Source organism: Phialemonium atrogriseum, assembly GCF_030411735.1.
Source record: "Phialemonium atrogriseum strain 8032-3 unplaced genomic scaffold QBC33scaffold_12, whole genome shotgun sequence".
NCBI classification, from domain to species: domain Eukaryota; kingdom Fungi; phylum Ascomycota; class Sordariomycetes; order Cephalothecales; family Cephalothecaceae; genus Phialemonium; species Phialemonium atrogriseum.
The window spans coordinates 624,754-651,327 of record NW_026848149.1 but is presented as its reverse complement, the minus strand read 5'-3'; the positions used below and the strand labels follow the sequence as shown (position 1 = coordinate 651,327).

The 26,574-nt window shown below is 53.0% G+C and overlaps 12 protein-coding genes across 12 annotated transcripts; 5 read left to right on the top strand and 7 right to left on the bottom strand.

Moving 5' to 3' along the window:
• Positions 1–1,086: 1,086 nt before the first annotated feature.
• Positions 1,087–3,321, bottom strand: QBC33DRAFT_538525 (putative multidrug resistance protein fnx1 protein). The gene is made up of 3 exons (XM_060427894.1): positions 2,788–3,321; positions 2,364–2,706; positions 1,087–2,285 (listed from the first exon to the last, which is right to left on the bottom strand). The coding sequence occupies exons 1-3, from the start codon at positions 3,048–3,050 to the stop codon at positions 1,149–1,151; spliced, it is 1,743 nt and encodes a 580-aa protein (XP_060283717.1). The 5' UTR covers positions 3,051–3,321; the 3' UTR covers positions 1,087–1,148.
• A 394-nt stretch (positions 3,322–3,715) lies between these two features.
• Positions 3,716–4,480, bottom strand: QBC33DRAFT_569837 (uncharacterized protein; the record flags this gene model as incomplete). The annotated part of the gene is made up of 4 exons (XM_060430546.1): positions 3,716–3,960; positions 4,024–4,094; positions 4,167–4,277; positions 4,332–4,480. The coding sequence occupies 4 exons, from the start codon at positions 4,478–4,480 to the stop codon at positions 3,935–3,937; spliced, it is 357 nt and encodes a 118-aa protein (XP_060283716.1). The 3' UTR covers positions 3,716–3,934.
• Positions 4,481–4,732: 252 nt separating this feature from the next.
• On the bottom strand, positions 4,733–7,077 carry QBC33DRAFT_586901 (major facilitator superfamily domain-containing protein; the record flags this gene model as incomplete). The annotated part of the gene is made up of 4 exons (XM_060431497.1): positions 4,733–5,505; positions 5,566–5,614; positions 5,669–6,590; positions 6,647–7,077. 4 exons carry the CDS (start codon positions 7,075–7,077, stop codon positions 5,195–5,197), a joined length of 1,713 nt encoding a protein of 570 aa, XP_060283715.1. The 3' UTR covers positions 4,733–5,194.
• Positions 7,078–7,799: 722 nt separating this feature from the next.
• QBC33DRAFT_538520 (uncharacterized protein) lies at positions 7,800–9,960 on the bottom strand. The gene is made up of 4 exons (XM_060427893.1): positions 9,200–9,960; positions 8,672–9,102; positions 8,494–8,617; positions 7,800–8,441 (listed from the first exon to the last, which is right to left on the bottom strand). Exons 1-4 carry the CDS (start codon positions 9,947–9,949, stop codon positions 8,064–8,066), a joined length of 1,683 nt encoding a protein of 560 aa, XP_060283714.1. The 5' UTR covers positions 9,950–9,960; the 3' UTR covers positions 7,800–8,063.
• Positions 9,961–10,090: 130 nt separating this feature from the next.
• QBC33DRAFT_70400 (uncharacterized protein) lies at positions 10,091–10,875 on the bottom strand. Its single transcript, XM_060433005.1, has 3 exons — positions 10,533–10,875; positions 10,362–10,477; positions 10,091–10,306 (listed from the first exon to the last, which is right to left on the bottom strand). Exons 1-3 carry the CDS (start codon positions 10,766–10,768, stop codon positions 10,233–10,235), a joined length of 426 nt encoding a protein of 141 aa, XP_060283713.1. The 5' UTR covers positions 10,769–10,875; the 3' UTR covers positions 10,091–10,232.
• Positions 10,876–10,963: 88 nt separating this feature from the next.
• On the top strand, positions 10,964–11,850 carry QBC33DRAFT_586891 (uncharacterized protein). Its single transcript, XM_060431496.1, has 2 exons — positions 10,964–11,318; positions 11,414–11,850. Exons 1-2 carry the CDS (start codon positions 11,261–11,263, stop codon positions 11,821–11,823), a joined length of 468 nt encoding a protein of 155 aa, XP_060283712.1. The 5' UTR covers positions 10,964–11,260; the 3' UTR covers positions 11,824–11,850.
• A 1,258-nt stretch (positions 11,851–13,108) lies between these two features.
• Positions 13,109–14,970, top strand: QBC33DRAFT_515047 (glycoside hydrolase family 28 protein; the record flags this gene model as incomplete). Its single annotated transcript, XM_060426072.1, has 7 exons — positions 13,109–13,633; positions 13,720–13,800; positions 13,901–13,963; positions 14,027–14,123; positions 14,188–14,537; positions 14,631–14,732; positions 14,821–14,970. 7 exons carry the CDS (start codon positions 13,109–13,111, stop codon positions 14,968–14,970), a joined length of 1,368 nt encoding a protein of 455 aa, XP_060283711.1.
• Positions 14,971–15,547: 577 nt separating this feature from the next.
• Positions 15,548–19,734, top strand: QBC33DRAFT_538511 (uncharacterized protein). Its single transcript, XM_060427892.1, has 6 exons — positions 15,548–16,050; positions 16,081–16,375; positions 16,434–16,790; positions 16,846–17,014; positions 17,224–17,256; positions 17,315–19,734. Exons 1-6 carry the CDS (start codon positions 15,851–15,853, stop codon positions 19,543–19,545), a joined length of 3,285 nt encoding a protein of 1,094 aa, XP_060283710.1. The 5' UTR covers positions 15,548–15,850; the 3' UTR covers positions 19,546–19,734.
• Positions 19,735–20,549: 815 nt separating this feature from the next.
• On the top strand, positions 20,550–22,251 carry QBC33DRAFT_515045 (S-adenosyl-L-methionine-dependent methyltransferase; the record flags this gene model as incomplete). The annotated part of the gene is made up of 5 exons (XM_060426071.1): positions 20,550–21,346; positions 21,639–21,799; positions 21,894–21,997; positions 22,109–22,154; positions 22,214–22,251. The coding sequence occupies 5 exons, from the start codon at positions 20,550–20,552 to the stop codon at positions 22,249–22,251; spliced, it is 1,146 nt and encodes a 381-aa protein (XP_060283709.1).
• A 346-nt stretch (positions 22,252–22,597) lies between these two features.
• Positions 22,598–23,985, top strand: QBC33DRAFT_451610 (uncharacterized protein; the record flags this gene model as incomplete). The annotated part of the gene is given in 2 exon segments (XM_060424615.1): positions 22,598–23,394; positions 23,412–23,985. The coding sequence occupies 2 exon segments, from the start codon at positions 22,598–22,600 to the stop codon at positions 23,983–23,985; spliced, it is 1,371 nt and encodes a 456-aa protein (XP_060283708.1).
• A 182-nt stretch (positions 23,986–24,167) lies between these two features.
• Positions 24,168–24,320, bottom strand: QBC33DRAFT_558977 (uncharacterized protein; the record flags this gene model as incomplete). Its single annotated transcript, XM_060429928.1, has 1 exon — positions 24,168–24,320. The coding sequence occupies one exon, from the start codon at positions 24,318–24,320 to the stop codon at positions 24,168–24,170; it is 153 nt and encodes a 50-aa protein (XP_060283707.1).
• A 180-nt stretch (positions 24,321–24,500) lies between these two features.
• On the bottom strand, positions 24,501–25,872 carry QBC33DRAFT_538506 (uncharacterized protein). The gene is made up of 3 exons (XM_060427891.1): positions 25,521–25,872; positions 25,186–25,436; positions 24,501–25,109 (listed from the first exon to the last, which is right to left on the bottom strand). Exons 1-3 carry the CDS (start codon positions 25,812–25,814, stop codon positions 24,962–24,964), a joined length of 693 nt encoding a protein of 230 aa, XP_060283706.1. The 5' UTR covers positions 25,815–25,872; the 3' UTR covers positions 24,501–24,961.
• Between the last annotated feature and the right edge of the window lie 702 nt (positions 25,873–26,574).

Genomic DNA, 26,574 nt, shown 5'->3' with positions numbered 1-26,574 from the left:
GGCGTGAGTCATGCTGCGGAAGGTGCGGGGCGTAGCGGAGCAAGATATCTGTTGTATACCGCTTGTCATTAGGTAATTACAGGCAGGACAATGGCCTCGAATTCATGCCTTCCCTTGTCCGAAGGAATACCCTGCGTCAATACGGCCTAGCTTTCATGTCTTGAAGAAGGAGGCCCATCTACAATTCCGCCTCCCCCAGGTGCCAATAGGATACCAAGGAACTGATTTCTGTTGAACGAAGGTAGTGAGGGAAATAAACAATGAAATGAGCCAGGGGTAGGTCCAATGGAACAAGGGCCTGATTTGGGCTAGGTTGCTTGCGTGCCAGAGAGCTCTCTAGTCTACCCTCTATAGATCCGCCCTTACCCAAGTGCATACAAGAGCAGCCCAGATGGCTATCTGAGTGGGTATGAAATCGGAGGTTTGCTTGGACAGGAAAGCTTCTAGGGGAGCTGTAGCTTTAGCCGGGACCTTGGCAGGGGAGAGATCCTAATAGGGAAGCAGGAAATGTTGATCTAACCCTGAGACGAGTCCTTGAAGTTGAGTCGGCAAAGACTCTGTTCGGTTGTCCGTGTAGGCCTAAAGAGGACCTCCGTAGAAGAGCCCTTCAGCCAGGCGAGCTGAGTACTCGAGGTCTTCGGCCTTCTCCAGGATGTCGTTCTTGAGGAGCTTCCAATACCCAGGTAGCTAAGTTGCTCAACAATGCGTCTTGGCATAGCGTGGTTGGCGAAAATCGATAGCAACAGAAAGAGTGATAGACAGCAAGAGCAAGAGCGATACATAGTGAAGGCAATAACGATACATAACGACAGAAAGAGCGATAGGCAGCAGAGGCAATAACAATACATAGCGACGGAAAGAGCAGGTCGGGTGTTGCATCGACCTTCCCTTTGTAGATGGGATGAGGATGAGCTAGCTCAGTTATGTCAACAACGTGCTGACAACCTAGTAAAGATGAGAGCAATTACTGGCTGAGATACTTCTTACCCGTAGACTACGAGGCATTAGTTGGGGACCGATCTACTTTCTCCACTTGCCTGATTTTCCGTACTTGGTTCTTCTATGCCACGAATTATATCACCAAAGGATGCTACTTCGTTGGAACGGCGGGTTAACCTAGATTTATAGGTCAAATCGGTTTAATGGTATCAGGGGCTAATTTCAACAGGCTTCTCCGTCACCATGGCTGCCCCGTTCTCCTGCTCAGCCTCCTCCGTCTTCTCGCCCGTCTCGGAATCCTTCTTCTTGCCATTCTCCTCAGCCAAGCCGTACTCCGTCTCGAGTTCGGTGCGCATCTTGATCTGTTTCTCAAGGAAAACAAGCAGGAACGAGACGCCCGAGAATATGACCGAGAGGCGCCAGACATACTTCAGGCTGTCCGCGTAGACGGTGATAATTTCCTGCTTGATAGCGGGTGGGAACGTGTTGAGAAACTCTGCACTGGTGGACTGGTACGCATTGCCCTGGAGGAATAGAGCAGCCACGGCCGGGTCGGAGATGCGACTGGACAGCTTGTCGAAGTAGTTGTTGAATATGGCGGCGGGGATGGCCACGCCCCAGATGTTGCCGAAGGAGCGCATGAACGACCACGCCGCCGTTGCAGCTGCCTGGTCGCTCTCCTCGAGCGGTGTCTGGAAGGCCGGTAGGAGCGTGTTCAGGACAAAGCCCGAGCCGCCGGCGACGATCAACTCGAAGATGACCCACTCGACGGTGGTGGAGCCTTGATCGAGGAGGCTGAAGAGGCCGAGACCGAGTGTATTGAGGGCGAAACCGAACAGGTGGAGCGGTTTATATTTGCCGTACTTGGCGAGGAGAAGCACGGCTACGATGGCGGCGGGAACGGCGATGACGATGGCTGGGAGCAGCTGCACGCCCGCCCGTGCGGGAGAGCTGCCCAAGACGGCTTGGAAGTAAACGGGGACGAAGAAGAGCATCCAGAAGAGCAGGGCCGAGTTCATAAAGGTGACGGCAAGGACAACTGCCGAGGTCCTGTTTGCTAAGAGGCGTGCCGGGACCACGGGCTCCTTGACGAACTTGGTGGTCTCGAAGAAGATGAAAACGCCGAGGCCGGCCAGGCCGAGGACAAGGGGGAGCACTATCCTCCAGGACGACCACGGGTAACGAGTTCCGCCGTATGTCAAGGCGTAGAGTATGGCGACTGTAGACGCAATGACGAGAATATTGCCGATGTAGTCGATGCGGCGCAGCTTTTGGGCCAAGGGCATTTCCTTGTTGGATTTAACATGGAGGAAGAGGTATATCATGAGCATAGACACTCCGCCAACCTAGGGATCCGGTTAAGCGCCGTTCATCGTGACGATGAATTGAAAATGAGCAAACTCGGAGCAGTAATCAGTGCTTACCGGTAGGTTGATATAAAAGACCCAGCGCCAGGTAGTTGTCTCGACAATGGCGCCTCCCACGTATGGGCCGAGTGCCATCCCGACAAAGTACACAAGGAGAACAAAGGCCATGTAGTTTCCTCGCTCTCTCAGGGGCACCAGGTCCGAAACAATTACATCGACGATCATGTTGATACCACCACTCCCCATACCCTGGATGGCTCGACCGGCGATGAGCATGGCACCGTTGGAGGCACCACCGGCAATGGCGCTGCCAAGAGTGAAGAGCATGACAATGGCCATGGTAATCCATCGTCGACCGAAGATGTTGGCAAGCTGCCCGAATAGAGGCTGCACGGCAGCGCTGTCCAACACAACGGCACCCGCATTAGCACCGGCTATTCACGCTTGGATGGGGGTAGATAGGTAATTATGGGTAGCAGACCTGGTCAAGAAGAAGACATTGGTGACCCAGATGTAGTTCTCGCCGAGATTGAGCTCGGTGACAATGAAGGGCAGCGAGGTGGTCACTACAGTGTTCTCCAGGGAGCTCAGGATGCCAATGACGCAGAGAGTGGCTATGATGGCCCAGAACCGGGGGCTTCTGTTGAACTTTGGCGCGGCGGATTCGTTGGCGGTTCTCTCTGGGTTGCTGTCGGAGGTTTCCGCGCCCGAGGGATCATGCTGACCGTCCTTTTCACCTTCCATGTCGTGACAGGCGTTTAGTGTCAGGTTTAGATTAGAAGACGGGCTCAGTAGGTGGCCGTAGGGTAGTGGGAAGGGGCGGACGGGACGAAAGTATAGGTAACAGCTGAGGAAAAAACAAAGGCCAAGATGATGAGGAATACAACGCAATTGGAAATGACAGTAGTTGGATCATGGCTGGAGGATATTATATGTCGTTTTCATTTTTTTAAGGAACAAGCTATTAATTAAAGTAGCGATATCCCGAGCACTAAGGTAGGTCCGTAGACCTTGGCGATCGGTAGCAGCATCCGGAGACTTAATCCCAGTCGGCCTAATCATACCACCGGCCCCACGTGCACCATGAATACGTACAAAACATAGCACCGCCGCAGCGGTGCAACTCATGGACCGTCTTTAAAACTATCCGAGTCAACAGCCACCCTTCTCCAAGGCCGGCCAGATATCATACAATTGCGTCTGATCAGCATCGCATCCATCCAGCATCCAGCCCAGCTCAAGTCTCCGAGCCATTCCGTCTCCGACTCGCCGTTTCCTTCTCCTTAATTTCTAGGTCAGAATTGAGCCCGCCACATGATCACGTCAATGAGGGATGTGGCCGAGCACATTGTCGGGGAAGGGCAAGCCTAGTTTGGGAGTGCAGATAGCTTTGTGAGTTGATTGACTGTCTTGTCTTGGAGGCCCCTCTGTTTACAAGGCACGAATTCCAAGTTTATCATCTCCGGCGATGGTAAAATGGTTCTGTTGACAGTTGTCAAGTCATGGGTATTGATCTCAATTCCTTGCTTTCTCGCTCCCCAGGGCAAGCTACATAGATAGATAGCTAAGAATTGTAAAGCAGGTGCCAATGCTGGTCCACCTTTTCTTTTGAGTCAGCGACGCTGGAATCAAAAAGCGCACATTCCAAGCTTGGCTATTGGCAGAAAGTCAGCAAAAGGCTAAGCTACGCAGCAGGTCAGGGGAAGAGAGCACATACCAGCAGTGCAATGACTGTCCGTGTAATGGCCGTTGACCCAGCAGTTGCCGGCTGGGAGCCAATCCCAACCGCTAATTATCAGGTGGTGTTAGCCAGCAGTCCAGCTCCAGCAGTCACTATTTATGTGTCCGCGAAACACGTACCAGTTCGTGGCGCCATTAATCACGACACACTCTGCGGACTTGACGCAAGTGAAGAGATAATTGGCCCCCTTGGGCAGCTTGTATGTGGCCTTGTAGTTGGTACCCGGTCCGCTGCGGCAGTTGACCTCGGCGGCGTTGCCAACAATGTCACAATATTAGTTTGACCGGTCGAATAGTTCCTTGCCTTGGTCGAGAGCCAAGGTCTCGCGTGGGTAGAGGATGGGCGCATTGATGCCATCGACATCCTCGGCCACAGGAGCGGCCAAGGCGCCGAGGGGAAGGAGCATAGCAACAAGGAGCGAAAGGGGCTGCATGTTGAAAGTAATACAACGAAGCTGTTCTTCTGGGTGAGGGTGAGGGTGAGGGTGAGAGTGAGGGCAACGTGAGTTGATAATTCGGGATGGTGAGTGAACGGGTTGAAGGTTGATTCAAAATCCGGGCTTGTACATCCTTACCCGTCTCTCTATATAGACATTTCACAACTGCTGCATGTCAGCCGTAATGTAAACCATGTTGTCAGCTCTCGTCATTGTCCTTGGCTATTGTGGGGAAGATTAAGCAACTTAGACCAGTCCAGAGGACCATTCGGCGCAATAAGATACCTCTAAGGCTTGAGAGAAATGCATAGCGCCGACAAATTCAGCCTCTCCTTTACTAAATAGTTACCAAATAGGCGAATGCAACCTCCCATTTGCCAAACGATTATCTTCCTGTTTTTGACTCTCCATATTCATGCTTCTCTGTGGAGAAAACGTGCATGTCAGACTCGGAGAGAAGACAGCCCTATCCCCCACACTTTGCCTCTATTTTGGGGATCCATGTATCTTTTACGCAACCTTGCGTTATACAGTAGTATTTTGATCCCTCAATGCTCCCCAGCCTCCTTCCGGGACAGCATAAGTGCGTATGTCGGTCCAATGGGCCAACTCTAAGATAATTATCCCCTGGCCCGTCTAATAACTCTATCGTTAAAACCACGCCAAATATAAACACAATGTAATACAGAGGGTAACCTAATTTCCTTGGCATCAAGCAGCCACGGCGGCCTTCGAATTCCCAGATTTGAGCCTCTTCCACCGGCTGAATAAGATGACTATCAGTGCCACTCCAGTTGCCCCTATCGGGATAATCAGAGCGCTCTTGATGCCATCCGCATAAGCCAACAGAATGCCAGGGATCTTGTCGGCCGGGAATCTCGATCGGAGTTGCGTAGCCCCAGTTGTGACAAAAGCCGCGGGGTCGACGCCAGGGGCGGTAGCGGGCAGGGTGACTCTAAGTCTGTTGACAAAGACTGACTGCGCTGCCGTGACGAAGCAGGTTCCACCCGCATTCATGCAAACTGTAGGAGATGTAAGTCTGGGTTGGGGAGATTAGACGAGGGGAGTTGCCAATTACGTACACGAGACGATGGCGGTGACCGAGGAAATGTCCTTGGGATCCGCGCTACTCTAGCTGATAATGATCGGGATCTAGAAAGCCAAACCCCAGCCAATGCCACCAACAATCTGGTATCCTATCCAATTCCCAGTGCTCGTATGGAGATCAAAAGTGTAGAGCAAACCGGCGCCGACAATGGCAATCGCGGTGCCCACAACTTGAACAGGAACAGCCAGCCCGGTGGAGCTGATGAAGATTCCCGACGAGACCATGGACACAGTGACAGCCAAGATGAGCGGGAGGTTGTACACCCCTGACATGGAAGGGCTGACGTTGTGGATACTCTGGAAGTAGATGGGCAGATAGTAGATGACAAGGAAATAGGAACCTGAAAAGACGAGGGTGAAGATGCAGCTGTCAGCCATTGACCGCTGCTTGGTGAGGCGGAGGACCAACATGGCCCGGTCGCCTTGGAATATCTCCCAGGCAGTAATGGTGGTCAAGATGGCGGCGCAACCAACAAGTAAGCCAATCACAACGTTGCTGTTCCACGGATGAGCTTGGTTGCCGTATTCGAGGGCGAAGATGAATGAGACAAAGGCACCCATTATCATGATAACCCCAAGGGGGTCCATCTGCAGCAGCTTCTCTCTCCAGCTTGCCTCGACCGGCTTGGCGTTGCTGGGGGTATGGAAAAGAAATAGGATAATAAACGCCGAGATGCCACCAATAGGCAGGTTAATGTAGAAGCACCAGCGCCACGACACCTTATCGGCAAAGACGCCACCGATGAGCGGACCGACCACGGAGGCAATTCCGTAGGAAACGCCCACAAAGCCGGTGAACATGGCTCGCTTCTGGGGCTCGGCAACAAAGGCCATTATGGTGTAGGCACCAGTACCGAGTCCCGAGGCAGCCAGGCCGGTAATGTCCCTGCCTACGATGAGGGCTGTGGAATTAGGGGCCACGGCGCAGGCCAGGCTGCCAACCTCGAAGACGAAAAAGGCGAGGAGGAAGGTGATGACTTGAGAAGGAAGTATTTGTAGGCTTTGCCCCACGATGACTAGAAGGCGCCGTTGGTCATGAAGAAGGCCGAGCCATACCACGAGACCTTGTCAAGGCCGCCGAAGTCGTCGGTAATTTTGGGAATCATGGTAGCGACAATCGTCATGTCCAGCGAGGCGAGGAAAATGCTGAGAATCAAGCCGAGAACGATGAAGAGTAGGCTGAGACCTTGGGGATATTCAACCGCCTCCTCCGGTTTATTCGCATCGTCCGGGGTAGTCTCTGCAACCTCGTCTCCCGCTTGTTCCTTGTCGGTATTTATGTTGTCCATGTTTATGCTGTCGATGGCGGGTTCTTTGTCGTCCTCCTCTACTGAGAACGCGCCCGTGGAGACCTTGGTGGAGCTGTCGCTGGCCATCACCTCGCGCGTGTCTTGGTCGAGGGACTTTCGAGCCACGTTGTCGGTTGGCCACCTCCACGGCAGGAAAACACGTAAAATTGAAGACTCTGGAATTGAATTGCTGGCCATGATTGAGTGCTCTCAACGCGATACTTGAAGATTCAGGATTGTACAGACACGGACCAATAGGATGATGAGTCTGGATGACTCACAGTGACAGGCACCAAGATCTGGCCAATGAATGCTGCGCATTTCCATCAGTAGAGCACTCAGGCCGCCTGAAAATTGTCGGAGTGGCTCGGGGCCGGCTCCGCCCCCGAACGGTCAACTCCCGGGGACCCCGGGACCCACCAAATAATGGCAACGGCGACAAGGGACGGAAATTGTCAAAGGCGTGAGTAAAAGCCGCATCATGGATCCTGCCTAAAATGGCCTGTTTAAAAACGTAGCGATCATCTTACTCGGCAGATCCACCAAAAGCAATTACATGAATTTCGATGTTACTGAGGTCGAGAATTTCGGATCGGGCTTGGTCCGAATGTCGTCGGGATTGTGGATCCTGAATGCGGGACTGGTGAACATGGATTCCGACGGACTCGTTCCCCTCTGGGTGTCTCAAAGTGGGCCAGTTTGATGTCTGCTCTATGGAATTAATGGCTGCTTAGGGTCCATCCTCCAGTCGCTTCACACTTATGTCGTCCGGAGTCGAATGCCCATAACATGTCATAGTCGTGGACGTCGTAAAACTGGACAGGCTATATCAGGGGCATTTTGTCTGAATCAAACGTTAGCTTGGAAGGGACTGGGACGTGAGGAATCTAAGGCGGATTGCGTCGATGTATTAGCTGCTTGCCAAGAAACAGATATAATATTTTGCAGCAGTTAATTAAGGAAGAGAGCGTATGTCTTGGAGGATTTTAGCTCGGGCAAACCAGTGGACAACTTTGCCACCAACCTTCCCACGGCTGACTCCGAGGCATCCTGATAGCGCGAAAAGGAAACCCAAGGGAGGCACATCGTCGAAGTACAAGTCCTCCAGAAAACAGGCAGCCGTCCACACACGTCGAACCTCTAAGAATCTAGTCTAATCTAATGGATATAATACTGCGAGTTGTCTATCCGCTAACAGAGTACTTTCTAACAACGTCCACCAACATCCGTCTCGTCTTCTTGTTGTCGAAAACCTGCGCATGATCCAGTCCTGGAAACCACAACACATCCAGCCCATCCCCTTTCCAGGCCCTGTCCTTCCAGTTACCCTTCTCCTGGATCCAATCATCTCCGCCTGCCAGATACGCCCCGACGGCTTCTGTGTCGACGATCAGGTCTCTCTCGGCCAGTGTCACAGTGACACGATGGCCCTGGATATCTTCTTTCCACATGATATTTTCCGCCCAGAAAAAGCGCCGGCTCAGTGTGTGCGAGACACCCATATCCTTAGAGGCGAAGTAGGAGAGTAGGTGTTCGTTCGCGCGGGTTGGCTTACGGCAGATCTAACGAGGTTAGCCAAGAGGACTATCAGCAGCGATAAAGTAGAGGTCTCACAAAGTTGAAAGCCACATCTGGGAGATGTAGCAGGAAAGACACAGGGTCAACAGATAAGATGGGTCCGATCTTCTCTGCGATCTGTGGCGTGTGGAGGAGATGCGTAGCAATCACGCTTCCGTAGCTTCTAACAGTCAGTACTGATTAATCTTAGTAGTGACGGAGATGGGAGACTCACGAATGTGACACCAGGACAAACTTTTCCCACCCATGCGCATCCACTATACGACGAATCTCCTCACACATCTCCTCTTTCTGCATCGCCTGATCGGTGATTCTGAAGCTCACCGGCATAATCTCCACAGCGATAATCCCCAGTTCTCCATCCGACCCATCCCTCTTTCCTGCCGCGTTTAATTCGGCTAGAAACTGAATGTACGGGTAGAGTCCGATGCCGATGCCGTGGATGAACAAAACAGGAAGTCTGGTTTTGGAAGTGTGTGGACGGTGCCAGTAGGTGAGAGTCTTTGCAGGTGAGCGGTGGGTGGTGAAGAGAGCAATAGGACGCAGAGGGAAGACAGTGGGTAATCTGAGGAGCGGAGTGCGATAAAAGTCGAAGGAGTAGTAGCGCAAGCATACAGATGCAAAGGTATCGACAACAAACACACACTGTGGAAGTGGAAGGAAGAGGAAAACGTTAGCATGCAAGCAATACGTTTGTTGCAAAGCGACAAGTCCAGGCACCGTCTGCAGGGCAAAAGCTTACAAAGTACCACATCAAGCTTCGATGCAACATGTCGACCTTGTCGATGGTCAACCTCAGACATCTCGCATTCCCGCGTCCTGGCTCCAACTTCCTCCCCAATAACTCATCGATCCGCCCAACATACTCCTCCAGCTCGTCGTCGTATGCCGGGTCCGGCTCTCCCGTGTTGAAGAAAGCCCACCGGAGGAAGTCCTTGACGTTCTCCCGCCTGATCTCTGCGGCCGGGGCGCCCAGGAACCATTTCTCCAGATACGCTTGGGGGTCGGGGATGTTGTCGTGGCAGCGCCGGAACAAGATACGGCGATCCTCGGGGCTGATGGTGGGATGCTTCGCGGGTCTCTGGAGGTAGTGTCTACGCGGGAGGTAGACGGCGAAGTAGAACAGCGTCTCGAGAGCGAGGAATACTTGCAGGATGCGGGGGATGTAGAATGGAGGATGGAGGAGCCAGCTGCTTAGAGAATACAGGATGCTAAAAGGAGCGAACAAGTGCAAGAAGAATATGCACGTCTGAATGAAAACATAGTCCCATATAGATGTCCCTATCATGGTGAAGGCGGATGGATATCGCGTCGGTCGGCAGTGTTGATAGTGGCGGCTTGGGTCGCGACCAGCAAACAGGCGGAGGAAGATACCGAGAGGCAAAAGACAAGATGGGTTCCTTGGTAGCACGCGGACCTCAGAAGGGGATTCGAAAGTTCTTCTAGACCCTGCAGAGGCCTTTTGTGGAGCAAATTGTGTTTTCATCAACATATCGTGATTGCATGATCCCACTACGTCATAAGCCCAACAGTCTCCAGACGATAAGGCTCGTGGGCCCGATAAGGAGCCAATACCAACGCTGAAAGCATGTGATTGTGGCCCGAGGTATGTATTGCACGCGCTTCTCAAGAATGGCCCTCTCTCATTCGCAAGCTGGATATTTGACCGCGAGTTCCTCCGAGTGTTGAGAACCCCATTACTAGACTTTATACGGATCCGTATCCCTAACCAAATTCATCAAATTCTTCTGCCCCCACTGGCATGGCCACCTTGCCTAATAATTGCTTTTGTGGCCGACGATGTCGAAACACGCCAGGTGAGCGTCGGGGGTCGTGTAGATGCCTTCATCTGCGGAAAGGTTAGCACGCAACTCAATTAACACAATTGTCAAGGCGAGAGATACTCAGGTCGATTGAATTGAAGAGAGTCTCCGAGCCATTCCCAGTCCTGCACGCGCAGTCTATGACCTTTGTCTTGCCTGCGCGACTCCTGCAGTTGCAGGTCTTCATTGCTTGGCCACTTCGATTTGAATATTAGCCAACTTTTCAAACATATGTGGTGAAGTACTACTTACTTTGGTCCCCAGCCGAGAAGTCCATGGCGATTGACAAGGCAGTGGTTGAGGTCTATGGTGGTCCCTCTGTATGTGTTGATATCGCCAGGATCCGTCCAACACGTCGCGGCAAACTGACCGTACATTTCGCCGTGGTCGTATAAGAAACTCACCCAACAGGCGTCCTTGTATCCGCCTCTGAGAGCCGATACTGACACAACGCTGGTGGCAAGAGCGAGAAGGAAAGTGATTCTCATATTGTCCGTTGGAAGTCGATGGAAGGAAATAGACGATGATTATGAAACTGCTACGTGTCGGCAGTAATTATGAGAAGTCTTAAACAAGCCGAGGGGAACAAACCTAAGAGGGCAACAGGGCGAATTTAAACTTGCTGTGTTTCGAGGACCTCATCAATGATTACACTGGTGTCAAAGTAGCTCAAGTGAATCACGACCAGACCAATCTCACGTTATGAATCAAAGGCGACTGTTGAAGGCGTCTCCCAAAATAGCCCAGCCCTCGTCATGCGTCATGGCCAACAAAGGGTTCGGCCCGCTAGACAGCAGGTCATACAATCCTTTCACACTGGGACAATGGCAGACAATGAGGGCCAAATCATCTGACTGTTTGAGATTCCGTTATTCTCATACATAATTACCAGTTTAGATAGGATCTCCACATGCTCCTCGAAAGGCGACAACCAGGTACTTACAGGTCGGAATTCAGCTCCCGAACAGCCGACCGACTGCATGGGTCGGTGCAGAGAGATGGGGATCGCATATGCTCGTGGGCCGTGGGGTTACACGGGTAAGTTGTAACCTGCGTTCCATTTATTTATTTATTTATTTATTTATTTATTTATTTATTTATTTACTATCTATTCTTGACTCTATCCTGGCTAGTATTGCGCACCACGTATTCAGATGAGTCTGACGCACTATGGCCGATCGCGTTGGAAAAGCTGAGGCGATGGGTGGTCCAGTATTTCATCTACTATAACTATCTAGCTACGAACAAGAACGACAGCTCGGTTAACGATGAGCTTGGGCGCCGATACATCGTCGAGGTCCTCGAGGACACAGACTCGGAGAAATTGAAGTTCCCTGACCTCGCTAGGGCCAGTCAGGATGACATCAAGTCGCTCACCCATGTTTTCGAGGCTTGGGTTCGTAATGCCGTCGGTAATGCCGTAGACAACGTCGGCTTCGATCCTCTCGACAACCTCAGGTTCTGCGACTTCCTGGTAATTGACGAGGGCTCTCTTCGCTCGCTCACTGCACTCCCCGATGAGACGCCTCCACCGTGCTTGTAAAGGCCCGGGCTAGTCTCTACAATGACGCGTATGTCTGGCTGGTTGACTCGCAGGCCGTAAGTCGCTTTCGGGGTGTCGAGGATGCCGACAACTACAGTTGATGGATAAAGCTGCAGGCTGCCGACATTCCGGATGCCTGGTTTGAGAGGGTCGCGAGGTATGAGTGTGAGAATTGGATATTTGAACGCATAGTCTCCGACAAAACTGGGGACTTGTGGTATCGCCGCGTTGAGAGTCTGCATGTTGAACAAGAAGATGGAGGGTTGGGCCATCCGCCAAGGGGACGGACTTCTGGCAAAGACATTACCGATCGACCATCTCCACAACACCTCGCACCGCTATAAACCATGGACAGTAGTATCACCTCTGCTACGCGGCATCCATCTTCTTCCATATGTGCTTGCAGACAATTGTGTGCGATAACCGTACCGAGGAGTTTAAGGCGCCTGGGCTGCGCAGCTGGCTCGGCAACGCCAACGACACTGATGGCATCTACGCGGCTTCTTGTGGGCAGAGCGTGAAGATCTGGTTCGACAGCGTTTCCATCGCTTGTGCTGGCGACCACGTCAACGATACATTGCCCACTCTGCTCGGAGGGCGCATATGACATGGGTGGAACCAAACTTGTCTCAAGGATCCCGACACGGGCTACGGTAGAGTTTGGTGTTTAAACAAATTTGCAACTTGACATTGAACTCTTTTTTATGCAAATGCTGTGAACAGTATCGGGGGCTCAACTGCCCTGACCGGCGACAGCTCAGCTTAGAGAAGCAGGAGCTTAGCTCTGGAAATGGAAGTGGATTTTGGTACGCTTGAGCTTCGTCTCCGAGTACTCTGTACCTTGGTATCGGGTAGGGCTGGCAAGTGACCCCCAGGCGCTGCTCCCGCTCAACGTCGATCACCAACCGATGCCAAGGAGGGCTAAAAAGAGCACTGTCAGTTTTCCCGGCAAAACGAGCGGAGATCCTTGCGGGGTCGGGATTCTGTCAGTTAAATAGAAGCCTCCATCTGGAGATCATCGGTTGGAAACCTCGTTTCTAGTGTAGCGCACCGTCTCGACTTTCGCCGAGTCGCCGAGTAGACGACCATTATTCCACCTATTGCATGTATTAATGGCGGGCCCCTGGCGGTTGGAGACCAATTACTACGCAGCAAACCTTGGCAATAAAGCCCCGAGCCGGGTCTACAACTATGGTTAATTAATAGATCGATCGATAGCTGCTGATCAACACACATCCTATCTTAGACCTGTTCATCTTCTCGATACAGCCCTGAGCTTGGAACTATGCGGATAAAGTCACTGAACTCGCTGGTGGCGGCCATCTTTGCCTTCCTTTCTGTAGCATCGCCAACATGCATTCCTGGCATCCCTGACCGGCCACATATCGTGCCCGCGCCGTTCAATACCGGAAGGGACATGCCCTGCTCGCCGCCCCGCGACGAGGGCAGGTACTGCTACGTCAAGGCGGGCTGCGGTCCCGATCGCGATGATGCGCCCCGAATCCTGCAAGCCATCCAGAAATGCAACGATGGTGGCACGGTTGTGTTAGACAAGTCATACCTAATCAACTCAAGGCTCGACCTCACCTTCCTCAGGCACATCGACATGGTCATCACGGGCGAAATCCACTTCACCGACGATGTTTACCACTGGGCCGAGGAGAGTTTCAAATACGACTACCAGAACCAGTCCGTTTTTTGGAAGTTTGGCGGAGAGGACGTGAACATCTACGGAGACTTGGGCAGCGACAAGTCGGTCATGGACGGGCACGGCCAGCTTTTCTGGGAGGAGTGTTTTGTTAACAAGACCGTGAGCAGTCGTTGAAGCCCTCCAGCACTCGATACTTTTGAAGATCAGGGACGAAACTAACGACTTTCTCTCTCTGACTACACTAGCTCCGCAGGCCAATGCTCTTTGCTTTTGATGGCATGAAGGGGGCCACCATGTCCAACTTGCGCATGCGCGACTCACCGCATGTAAGCCTACCTCGCCTCTAATTACGTCTCTGCCCGCTTCATATCGGTGTTGCACGAATAAGCGGGTCGGCTATAGGCTCTTCTGATGACCCCCTTACAGTGGTTCAATATCATTGCGAACAGCACCGACATCCTCATCAGCAACATGGACATCAAAGCAACCGTAAGTAATTACCGGATGTTGCTTGACTGCCGTGGCAGACTCTAATGTTCAAGTGTAACGCAGAGCATTAACGATGTCACGATTGCAAATGCCGACGGTTGGGATATCTACCGGTCCGATCGTGTTGTGATACAGGACTCGCACATAATCAACACAGACGGTGAGATCTATCCTGATTAGTATTTCTCAGTCTAATTACATCCACTGACAATGGGAAAACCAAGACTGCGTCTCGTTCAAGCCAAACAGCACAAACGTGGTAGTCCAGAATCTCGTCTGCTCCGGCTCGCACGGGATCAGCGTCGGGTCCCTTGGCCAGTACAAGGGCGAGGTCGACATTGTGGAGAACCTCTACATCTACAACACATCCATGACAAACGCCAGCGACGGCGCGCGCATCAAAGTCTGGCCTGGTATCGAGACCGAGTTCCAGACCTTGTTAAACGGCGGCGGCGGGCTGGGCCACGTCCGGAACGTGACGTACGACCTTTTCCACCACGTCAACAACGACAGGGCCATAACCATCACCCAGTGCTACGGGCAAAAGAACCAGACCCTCTGCAGAGAGTTCCCGGTGAGTATTGCAGCCCCTAATTACTTGCCCTTACGGAAAGAAAAGGGGAGGGGCGCTGACACACGTGCGCCAATGTTGCAAACGTAATCTCAGGCCAACCTCACGATCGAAGACATCACATTGAAGAATATGTATGGGACTACCTCTGCGTCTGAGGACCCACAGGCTGGCACGCTGGTGTGCAGTGCCCCCGATGTGAGTAGATTGTCTCTTTTCTCTTACCCCTGACTCAGCTCCCAGGTTCACAGAATGTGCTAAAACGCGGTTTCTCCCACGATTTCAGCGTTGTAGTAACATCCGAGCCGAGAATATTACAATCGCTGTCCCCAGTGGGGAGCCACCCGTATATGAGTGCAGGAACGTCGACAGGGACTTGCTGCAGATCACTTGTGTCGATGGCCTCGATGACGAGCGGGATACCTCCCAGGGATGAGGGGAGGATTCATCAATACTCAGGAGAGAAAATCTTGACAGGCTATGGCATGTGATGAGCCCTGTAATTTGGGACTCGTGCATTTCTGATCGTTGCCCGGTTGTCTCAAATATTTGGGCCCAAATTGGCAGCAGCCATGTGGCCACATCCATAGAAGACTTGGCTGTCAATAAACTACCTGGGAAATTACGGATACATTTGTGCTGAATCATGGAATATCTGCGTTGAATGACACTAACATCGCGAGTGACAACTTCTTTCTTATTGATCATGTGCTGAATTTTAGCCAGGTTAGACAAGTACCAGGCTCACCCCAGCTCAGGTCAAGGCAACCGCAGCTCAGTTCCGTGTGCTGTACCACCAACAACACCGGAAAGTGGAGATGGTGGACAAGCCTGTCCGGCGTCTACGCATGCCCGACCCCCATCACGGGAAAACAGACACATGACATAACGGTGCAGGCTAGTTTGTTGAATTTGAAGGCGTGCTGTGAAAACTTAGCCTTCGAAAGTACCATTAGCTGCATACGCTGCCCATCAACCCTTCCCAGAACTCGACGCTCATTCGCCCACGGCATGCAGAGCTTGGCCCGGCCAACACATTGGTACATCTGGTGGCGTCCATAAAGGCAGCGAGGCTGGCTGGGCCGTCAGGCATCGAGACTAACTGGCTCGTCAGGCAGCCAGGGGAGCCGACATCCAAGATATACCCCGCGCTCCGCGCTCCGGCCACGACATTGTTGCTGGTCGATTCCTTTCTGCATTCTGCCGTCCGCGACTTTCGACTCGGCGAGTCCGTTCGAGTGCATCGACATCATCTTACGCCGACCTCGGCTGCTCCCAATTTCCCACGCAGATTCCCCTTCAAACAAACTCGCACGATGAGCTGGCTGTGTAAACGACTAAAGCGCTTCTTCCCTCGGGGAAAGAAGGTCGGGACGGAAAAGGCCAAGGAAAAGAAACCAGCGAGTGGCGATCCTATAAAGACCCAACCTAAGCCGATCAGTCCTCTTCTCAACAGCGTCAGGCCGATCAGTCCTCCTCTCAACAGCGTCGAGCCGATCAGTCCTCCTCTCAACAGCGTCGGGCCGATTAGTCCTCCTCTCAACAACGTCGGGCCGATCGTTCTTGTTGACAACATAGGCGGAGGCGCCGCAGGAGTGGGCGCCAGCGGAACCGATATCGTCTTGGTCCACGGACTGCGCGGCTCCAGCTTGGGGACGTGGTCCAAGGGAGACATCTGCTGGCCACGTGACTTTCTGATGAAAGACGTGAAGCATATCAGAGTCATTACCTGGGGTTATGACGCAAGCATCGCCAATATCTTCGATAGTGCCAGCCAGGAAAGTATTTATGGCCACGCAGGAACGTTGCTCAATGATCTGGCGCGGGTTCGAGTGGGAATTGTATGCCCTTCCACCTTCAACCTACTTCTATGTCCGAGAACTAACGGGGACTGCGCAGACCAGGCCGGTTGTCTTCGTTTGCCACAGCCTCGGTGGCCTGGTTGTCAAGCAAGCGCTTATCGTTGCGAACAGTTACAAACACAACGAACGGCACCCTACTCTAGCTGCCATATTCATACATACGGCCGGCGTCATCTTCATGGGCACTCCATACCGCGGCAGCTCGAAGGAGCCGTATGGCGACGTCATAGCGAACATTGCGAAACTCGCTCTCCAGCAGCCAAATAAGCAGCTCCTCCAGACATTGAGGCAAGACTCGCACATCCTTGAGGGCCAGCGAAACGATTTCACTACCATTTCGCGTGACATGGAAATTGTGTGTGTCAGAGAGGAGAAAGCGACGGCCATAGGCATGGTGAGTTCCTTTATCTATGTCAAGGCTACGTCTTAGTTCTCACATTTCACGCTAGATTGTCCCAGAGACGTCCGCTTCGTACGAAGGATTCAAGGTCCTTCCAGGCTCCATCAACGCGAATCACATGAACATGGTGAAATTCGCCTCCCAGACAGACCAGGGGTACCAGCGGACTCTAGGCTGGATCGTGGCGCTCTGCAACACCGCTCGAGTGGCACAGCAAGGTGCGTAATGCCAGGACTCAACTCTCTTATACCTTGAAGAATGGCAGACCCGACTCCTAGGGTACGGCGGTGCCCGGGAGACGTGACTGTTGGGATATTGTAAGCTGGCAACCTATCCAGCATGGGAAATATCGCCATTGCACTTGTCTGGGGTTTCTTTATCTGTCTACCTATCGTCAGCGGTCTCTATAAAGCTAATAACCTGCAAGAGGCGATGAATCCTCACAAGGGAAGAATAAACGGTATGAGTCTCCATTTGCTACCTAGTTAGCTCTATGCTTGTCTCTAATTAGATCAAAGAAATTCTTAGGATTCTTCACTTCCCGTCAATAGATCAGCGGGAGTTGTCTATTGAGCCAGCATATGCCAACACATGCACCTGGATAATGGAAGGCAACTCTGTCACGAAAACGAATGACCACAGTGCACCACAATTTAAAGCATGGCTTGAGAACGACGAGTCGGTCTTCTGGATCAGCGGCAAGGCTGGCTGCGGCAAGTCAACCCTGATGAAGTACGTTTACCACCACGTCGATACAAAAGCAGCGATCTCTAAGCTGGCAAACGACAAGAAGCTGGTGATGGCGCAATACTTCTTTCGGGAGAACGGCGACAACATGCAGAAATCCCGGGAAGGAATGATCCGGAGTATTCTGTACCAGATCCTTAAAGAGCGAAGCGATCTCATCCCCGTTGCATTCCCGACCTTCATGGGTGACATGCTGCCAACATATGAGACAATCAATATTTGGACAACCTTGAGCAACGCCTTGTTTTCCATGCTGGATCATCTGCAAGACTCGAAAGTGTGTCTTTTCATTGACGGATTGGACGAATATCGCATGATAGACAAGATGCATTGCTATACAGAAGAACAGCTAGACCTTACCTACGACGGCAACAACGAGGACGAAACTTGGGGACTGAGCGATTGGATTGTGGAAGGGCATGAGCAGATTGCGGACTTTGTCATCAGGTTGAAGAACCTATCGAACGTAAAAGTCTGTTTATCTAGCCGAGAGCTCAACATCTTCGAATCAAAGTTCAGCGAGTTTCCAAGGATCCAGGTGCATCAGCATATAGCCGGGGCAATCAAAAGGTATTGCGAAGGGCGGCTTGCGGAAGACGCTCACGACCTTGAAGATCGGGAAAAGTTTGTGTCATCAATTACCGACAAGTCGCGAGGGGTATTCCTCTGGGTCCAGATTGTAATCACTATGCTTGTCGACGGATGCAGAAACGGCGACAACCCGCGCGAGCTCTGGGAGGCCTTGGACAAACTACCTCAGAGACTCGGCGGAAAGGACGGTCTCTACATGTTGATGATGCAGAATGTCAAACGAAAAGATCTTCTCATGGGCGCAAGACTGTTTCAACTTGTCATGCACTTTCAAGCCTCCCAAATCTACCCAACCTACAGCCTAGACATGGTCACGCTGTTCCTGGCAGAAGAGGGCCATCTGGATACAGACGGCGACGGAGGTTTGAGAGCTAGAAAAGACAGGTTTGCTCCCCGGACTTGGGAAGAGCTACGTCGTCGTTGCACCAACCTACAACGTCGCCTCAAAAGTCGATGCTTTGGACTCCTGGAGGGGACGGGGGACGTCCAGTTCATCCACCAAACCGCCAAGGAATTCATGTCACGGGCATACTTGTGGAATCTCATCTTTCCCGATTCGTACGTTTTGATACCCGAAATGGATAAGGACCTCGCCCTACTGAGCGGACTAATTCGACGTATGAAATGCTGCCAGGAAGCCGTCTTACAGCTTCAGAAGACACAAAACACGGGGCAGTCACCCGGAAAATCTTGGCTGAGGTCAGAGACCCCGAATCCCTCGGATACCGCCATTCGTCTGGTGGATCTTGCTCTCCAGACGGTCGATAGGCTCCACGACAGGTTCGGAAATGTCGACAATTTAGAAGAGCTTGTGGACGAACTAGATGCTGCCGCCAGTGACCTCTTAGGGGGGCGGAATGTTGGCCTTACAGGCCCGTTGCATCGGTCTTGGGTCGAAATAATGTTCCACGAGTCAGAATCAAGCGGCCACCCGACCAGCCTATTGGAGCTGATGACTTGCCGTAATGTCGAATCCTATGTCGTTTCAAAGCTTAAGGGAAACGGCATTACTCAGCCACAGTCCCAAATATTACTTCAAGCCGCGTCGCGACGCGCAGATCTCATATGGAGAGGACAGAATTACGGATGGATCGGGTCAGAGCCGTCACCCAAAATTGTTGCAGCGTTGTTGGCAGCCGGCGCAGACCCGAACTCTGAGCACGACAAGCGCGATGAATCCAATGCAGCCGTTGGTCCGCAGAAGGTAACGGCGTGGACAGACTTTCTCCTGGACACATTTCGGTATCGTCGTTCCCGAGGCTCGATTTCCTCAGAACAGCTGGCTATAATTGACTTGTTCCTCAAATATGGCGCAGATCCGACGGCGCGGGTTTACGACAAGAAGAGCGGGGAGTTCATCACTGTGGAGATTCTCCTCAACAACCACCCAACTGGTCGAGCTTCGGACTAGGTTCCCGCACCTTGCAGCTCACTCGACACGGAGTCTCGGGCTGACGTCAGAGTAGTCCGATGATTTGCGGTCTACGGCTCCTCGGGCATCGTGTGAGTAGAATGGAGCGACGGGCAGATGCGAGCTGGGGATGCCTCAAAGAGATAGCAATAATCCAAATTCTGTGCTTGAACGAATCCTAAGCCTAATCGACGACGATGTTTATTAATCTCAAGCCAAGTCGACGAGTTGACAGACAGTCCCAGCGAAACATGCGCTGAGCCTTGTGCTGAAGGCTGTGGAAGAGTCTGCAAGGACAGTGTTATACATGACCTGGCCTGACATCTGAAAGGAGTTACGTGTGGGCCGAATGCGAGAGATAGTGAACGCTGACAAGGCCGACGACAATCCATGCCGTTTCCAAGAAACCACAATAAGCTACTGGTTTCAGGGATGAAGTATTTGGAAGCTATAGAAACCCGGAACTTGCCTGGTCGGCATATGACTCAGCTCTATATCTATGTGGTGGGAAATTGCTTCTCGGGTTTAATATAATGATCGGACATGAACTTCAAGTTTGCAGGAAATGGCCGCAACCTTGAAAGCACGCCAAATGGAGGGTTAGAAACCAGAACACCGCCAGATCCCAGATGATTCCCGACAAGCTGCAATTCGAGCCCTGAAAGGTGACGGTCTTTGGCTTCTCGACGCCTCTTCATCATGCCCTCAACAGACAGAACTGATTACGACCAGAACTGCGGCCAGTAACTTGCCTCTTAATCATGCTCTTCTTCCTTTTCCATTTGGCCCCCTTTTCAGCGTGATTCTACTGCTCTGGAGCGATTTAAGGTATAAGACTCGAGACCTTACACCTGATGACGCCAACTGCCAGTTGAAAAAACATTGCTTTGTCACCCAAAATTACGTCACTCGACGTTCACCAAACAAGAATCACCTTCCTTGAATGCAACGGCTCTCTTCCTACCGTTTGCCAAGTTTCCTATGTCAACGACATCCAACTCAAAATGCCCAATTCACAGACCGACTTGATCAGGACAATATACGACGAGCGAAGCGAGCAGTACGACGCCTCCTTCCACGGCCTGCTGGCAGAAGAATACATCCGGGTCGCGCAGCCACAGGACGGCGAGCGCGTCCTCGACCTGGCCTGCGGGACCGGCCTGGTAGCGCTCCTGGCCGAAGAGAGGGTCGGCGCGCGGGGCCGCGTGGTCGGCGTGGACATCAGCGAGGGCATGTTGAACGTGGCCCGCCGCAAGGCCCGGCAGACGGGATCGAGCGTCTCCTTCATCCAGCACGACATCTCGGACCTGTCCGGCCTGGACCTGTTGCCGTCCGGATCCGACGGCTTTGACGTCATCACTTGCGCTGCTGCGCTTGTCCTGCTCCCGGACCCACACGGGGCGGTCAGGCATTGGGCGGGGCTGCTGAGGCCGGGAGGTCGGCTCGTGACCGACGTCGCTGCCAGAGATGTCCATGTCCCCAGCCGCATCCTGGGCAGGGTTGGGGACCGGCTTGGGCTGTCGCTTCAGTGGGATCAGAGCTGGGTCCGGGATGAGGGGTCTCTCGAGAGGCTGCTGGCGGGTGCAGGCCTCGAAGTGAGAACCGTATTCATGAGCAAAACCTTTCAGGTCCGCGAATACACCAACGCTGAGGCACCCCAGGTCTTCGAGCAGGCAGTCGCCAGCCCCATGTTCAGGAACTTCGGGGACCCTTCCGTCAGGGAGGAGGCCAAGAGACTGTTTGTGGAGAGGTTTGCCGAGGAAGCCGGGTCCGCTGGGATATTGCTCGATGAGGCCAAAATGTATATCGGAGTCGCATATAGGCCATGATGGAAGCAAGGGGGCCAGAAAATGGGGTCCTGTGATTTCTTGGGCTCAGGAGCTTAACTGCAGGATTCGCGAATTGCCTCGGAGGCAGGCCAGCACGTGACGAGTTAGTAATCAATCTGGTTTCCGGGGCAAAGAGAATTGCCGCTAGCGTATTTCGACCTCCGTACCACCTACCTTCTCACCTTGCTTTCCCAAACAGTCTCTCTCCGAGAACTGAAGATTCGCTCTAGGTATCCCCCGAATTCGGAATACTGCACGCGACAGGCACGCGGAGGTACCGGCGACCCATCACAAATCGAACGCAAAGAATTACACGCGGGGTGCTCGAACGTGGAATCTGGCTCGTCTGTTACGCGTCGCCAAAGACGCGATCACTCAATCTCGCTACAATGGGCATTCTCAGTACGAGCTTCCGGCCGAGCACAGTCGTGTCCATGCCTACCGAATTACCTGCCCAAGGTACATAGCTAGAAGTCTCATTCTGCGAATACGAATTGCTAACACGACCTACTATTTTAGCCAATCCCATTGCGTCTAGCGAGCAGCTGGTGGATGGAGACATTGACATGGCAGATGCCAGCTCGAGCTCCAGCTCCGGCGATAGCAGCGGCGGCGAGGACGCTGTAACCAGCCGTCAATTTAAACAAGCTCGCCGACCCACCGCCTCATCCCTCGGCCGCCGCTGGTTTCCAACGTTTTGGGTCTCGTCTAACCAGACCACCATGCCAAACCAGCCAAGTATATTCAAGTCGCGAAAGCGTAAGAATTCTGAGACGAGTGGTAAGATTTGAATTGATTTTATATATCCGTCTCTTCTTGCCTTGCTAACTTCTCATCAGACGAGTTGCCACCAAAACGCATGTCAAAGCGCCAATAGGCGTTGAGGCCGGGATGTTGCCGGAAGGATACATCCTAATCACAATAGAGTCAGTCAGGGGGCAAGGGTCGTTGAATCCAGGATAAACTGTAGAATTAGCAGCTCCTGCTAGGGAGCATATGTAATAAAACTGTAACAAGCGCTGGCTAGAAACTGGCCGCTAGAATACTAATAAGTTCTGGCTTTGTCGTTCCCATGAAGTCAATCTGGTTCGCTATTTGGTGGGGTTAAGACTCGGTGGGGGGGTAAGAACCGGGGAAATATGACTGCCACCTTCCACGCAAAATGCTGAAACCACCTAGCCCAAGAGCGAAATCCTGAGTGCTGAATGCCCACCACCCGCAACATGTCGGAACCAAGCCAGCGGCCAATTCTTCTCTTCCTCTGCCATCCACTGACCGGCCATTTTATACCCGTGATCAAGATTGCCAGCGCTCTGCGGGGTCGCGGCTGGGACGTGTGCTTTCTCGGTGCCTCGTTCTTCCGCTCTCGCATCGAGGCGTCAGGCGCCGAGTTCTTCCAGCTGCAGGGCAAGGCGGACTTGGACGATGCAAAACTCTTTGACAGAGACACCTCGGTGCCGAGGGGAGCCGCCGATGACAAGACCTACCGCGCGCGATCCATAATCGACACCAGACACCAGACGCTGCATGCCATCCCGGCAGCATGGGAAAGCGTCAGGGCCGCGCTACTGGAACTGCACCAGCGCAATGCCGGAAGACAAGTCATTGTCATCTGCGAGGCCTTTTTTTACGGATTCATGCCGCTCAGATACGGCGCTCCTCTGCCAACTGGGGTGAAGGTGCCGCGATCGATATGCATCTCGATTCTGTCGCCAGCCATCAGGAGCATAGATTTACCACCGTTTTCCTATCCGGCTCCGTTTGAACCGACATATGCCGGCCGAGTACGTAATAAGGAGATGTGGGCGTCTTGGGAAAAGCTGGCGCGTCCTGTGACGCAGTTGATTGACAACAAGCTGGCCGAAGCTGGAGCCACGAGAGGGGTCGGGGAGGTCTTCATGGGCGGTGCGAATTACACGTGCCATGATGCGATACTGCAGATTGGTCTCTCGGCATTTGAGTATCCCCGCAGCGACTTCCCGCCGAACTTCAAGATCATAGGCATCATACCTCCCGGGCCGTAACTGGACAGCCGAGCCTAGACTGGTGGCAGGATGTTGTATCAAACTCGGACCTAGACCACAATGACGAGAGGAAAAAGAAGGTCATCGTGGTGGCTCAAGGGACGGTTGAGACCGACCCGAATGAGTTGATTATCCCCACGCTGCAATGGCTGGCAGATCACAAAGACATCATGACCGTCGCCATCCTCGGACACAGGGGGGCAAGCCTTCCGCCGGATTTTGACGTACCGGGCAACGCGAGGATCGCGGACTACCTGCAATACGACGCCATCCTCCCCCACGCGAACCTGTGGATCCACAACGGCGGCTACGGCGCGACAATGCACGGCCTTGCCCACGGCGTGCCTATGGTCATCGCCGGCGAGGGCCAGGACAAGGCCGAGAGCGCGAAGCGGGTCGCTTGGAGCGGGGTGGGCGTTGATCTCGAGTGCGCGCGACCCGGGATCGAGCGGATTGGCAGGGCTATCGAAAAGGTACTCGGCGAGGGGACATATAAAGAGACTGCAGCGGCGATGAAGCTGCTCGCAGAAGGATTAGATTGTTTTGGAGACGTGGAGCGCGAGGTGTTAAGCATGATAGATACATGATGGCTTAACTCTATAAGGGTCAAAAGCGGCACCGTAGACTGCAACCCCAGATGCTGGCACCCAAATCCTTGGATCTGGAGTATGTGAGTTCCGTTCACCTGTACATCGACCCCCCCTTTTCGCACGGTTCACACCACTGGACGCCTCCTTAGGCCAGGTTCCACAAAACTCCAAAGGAGGTTTCACAAAACTCCAAAGGAAGTAGTCTGTGTTTGACGGGGGAGCCCGAACAGCTCGTAGGAGCTCTCGGGATCCGCGAAGGCCTTGAGGCCCATTCCGAGGAAGGCCGTGCCGAGGAGGTATGCCGATGCCGGCGAGAAGATGACAGCTGACATTGCTCGTGATAAGAATGCCGGTGTTGGAGGCTCAAGGCTTGGATGACGAAGACGCCAGTCATCACGAGGTCAGATCTCGATCCAACTCTGCGAGGAACTGACCGCGGTTCGGCCCCATCCTGCCAATTTAACCTCCTAGGGCTTGCATGACCCAGAGGATGCGGAGTGATGCGAGATCGACTTGCATTGCTGTATATGTACCCACTTCGTAGCCAAAGCCTAATGTCAAGTCTTATCTTACAATTCATAGCGTGTATTCCTCCATCCGATCTTTCACGCTGTTGAACTCCCTCTTTACCCCCCTTGGGTCTTCCAGAGCAATCCCCTCCCTCGCAAATTGACTCGTGCCCTAGCATCCGCGCCGCGAGCTTGAGACCACACAGGGGCTGAATTAATGCTCACGCTTCGGGCTGAAGTGCCCTTTCTGTATGTTCTCCTCGACCTCTACCCCGGTCCTGACAGGTCTCCTGTTGAAAAGGGGTGAAAAGTCACGGCACATGCGAGGTCACGTAGAAGGGAAGAGTATGAAAGCCGTTCCGGCTTTCAAGGTAACTTAAAGGAGGCATGCAGCCACGTACTTTTCCAATATACCGTCGGAGACCGCCCTCACTTCCTTCTTCTGTTTGTTTGTTGTTTTGCCCCTACGGGGCGTCTCTGAGTAGCTTGATGGTGAACTCAAACGTCAGCTGACCTACAGGAATGCGCAACCGGGAGACCCCTGCCCCTCCCCAGGACCAGATCCGATACGCTTCGAGGGCCCGGTGGACGAGCAGGAACGCGTGGGTGATACTGCGCCAACATCCATTATTCAGCGTCTACCTCCACGAAGGGGGATAAGGGACGACTTCAGCCCAGCCAGACTCACCCAAGCAACAATCCAAATGCTATGCCGAGCCACACCACCGGCTCGAAGACGCGCTTCCACGGTTCGCACTCCCCCATGGTGCAGTAGCCGCCCCCGCTCGAGGCGAAGTCGGTAATAGCCACGGTGCTGGATATCCCGACGTAGCGGACGAGACACGCGTCGACGACTATGTTAAGCAGCCGTGGGAGCTGCACCACGCGGTAGCGGAGATATCCTAGATTGAGCCCCGAGAAAACTACCGCGACGAGGGACTGGGAACCAGTGGTTAGGGCATCACCAACAATGACATGACGGAGATGAGCAAAGGCCACTCAAGGGCGTGGAAAGTTACACACCCCGCCTGATATGAATCCTAGGGATTCCCGGGTCTCCCAGGGCAAGTTATACCCATGCGGTGAGTATGATAACATAACCCAGATGGCGGCGTGGGATACGCCGGTTGCGAGTGCGAACGCGAGCGAGACCCAGGAGCCGAGCAGCGCCGCTCGAACACTGGCGCGTGGTGGGGACAGAGCACGCTCGCTCGAGTCGAGTCTGGGGCCATCTTCCGGATGTGTTGGTCTGTCCTCTGCGAGTAGGGGCGTCGTTTCGAGCGCTGGCCCGGTGTTGTCGGGGGATTGGCTAGCCATACCTCGAGACTGTGGTTTGTTCGTTGAGGCTGCGTTTAATTGAATCCTTTTCGCGACAACGCGCATGGAATTGGAGGAATTAAGAGGGATATTACTTCAAGAAGGCCTGTACCACTTGACACGGAGCACAGCCCTCGAAGGATTCGCCAAGGCTAGGCAGCCACTGTGAGGACAATAATTGGTTGGCATTGCCTTTTATTTGATTTATTTAATTTTGCGTTGGAAGGGGTCCAGGCAATACTCAGTAAAAATACTCAATCCGGCGATACCTGCTGCCAGTTCAATCTCAGCAACCGATGGCATTGCCTTTAAGACGCGTCTTTGGCATACAACCCGCTACAAGTCAAGAGGTCTTCGTCCTGCTAAGTACCTAGTCTCAGCAACCGTAGCGTCACCCTTGACGCACGCATCATCGACCTCCGCCATGCTCACGTTCTGCGCGACCACGCCCCCTGTATGTTGTCAGGCCTAGCCCTATACAAGAAGGTTCTGATGCGGAGAAGGAAAAGTAAAGGATAGAGGTGAGCTCCTGGAGAGAGACCCAAGCTGTAAGAAAGAGAGTCGACTGGCAATGCCACAGCGTTATACCCAGACCTAGAGTAGCTAGAAGCAGGGCAATTTATTGTAATGGACTTGGTGATGATGAACAAGAACAACGCGGCAAAGTTATGTTCCCGGGTTAGGGTTAAGTAGAATGAAATCAAGTTGCTGGCCACGTGACGTGAGTCCCACAACACAACATATCTCTCCTCCGCCCATC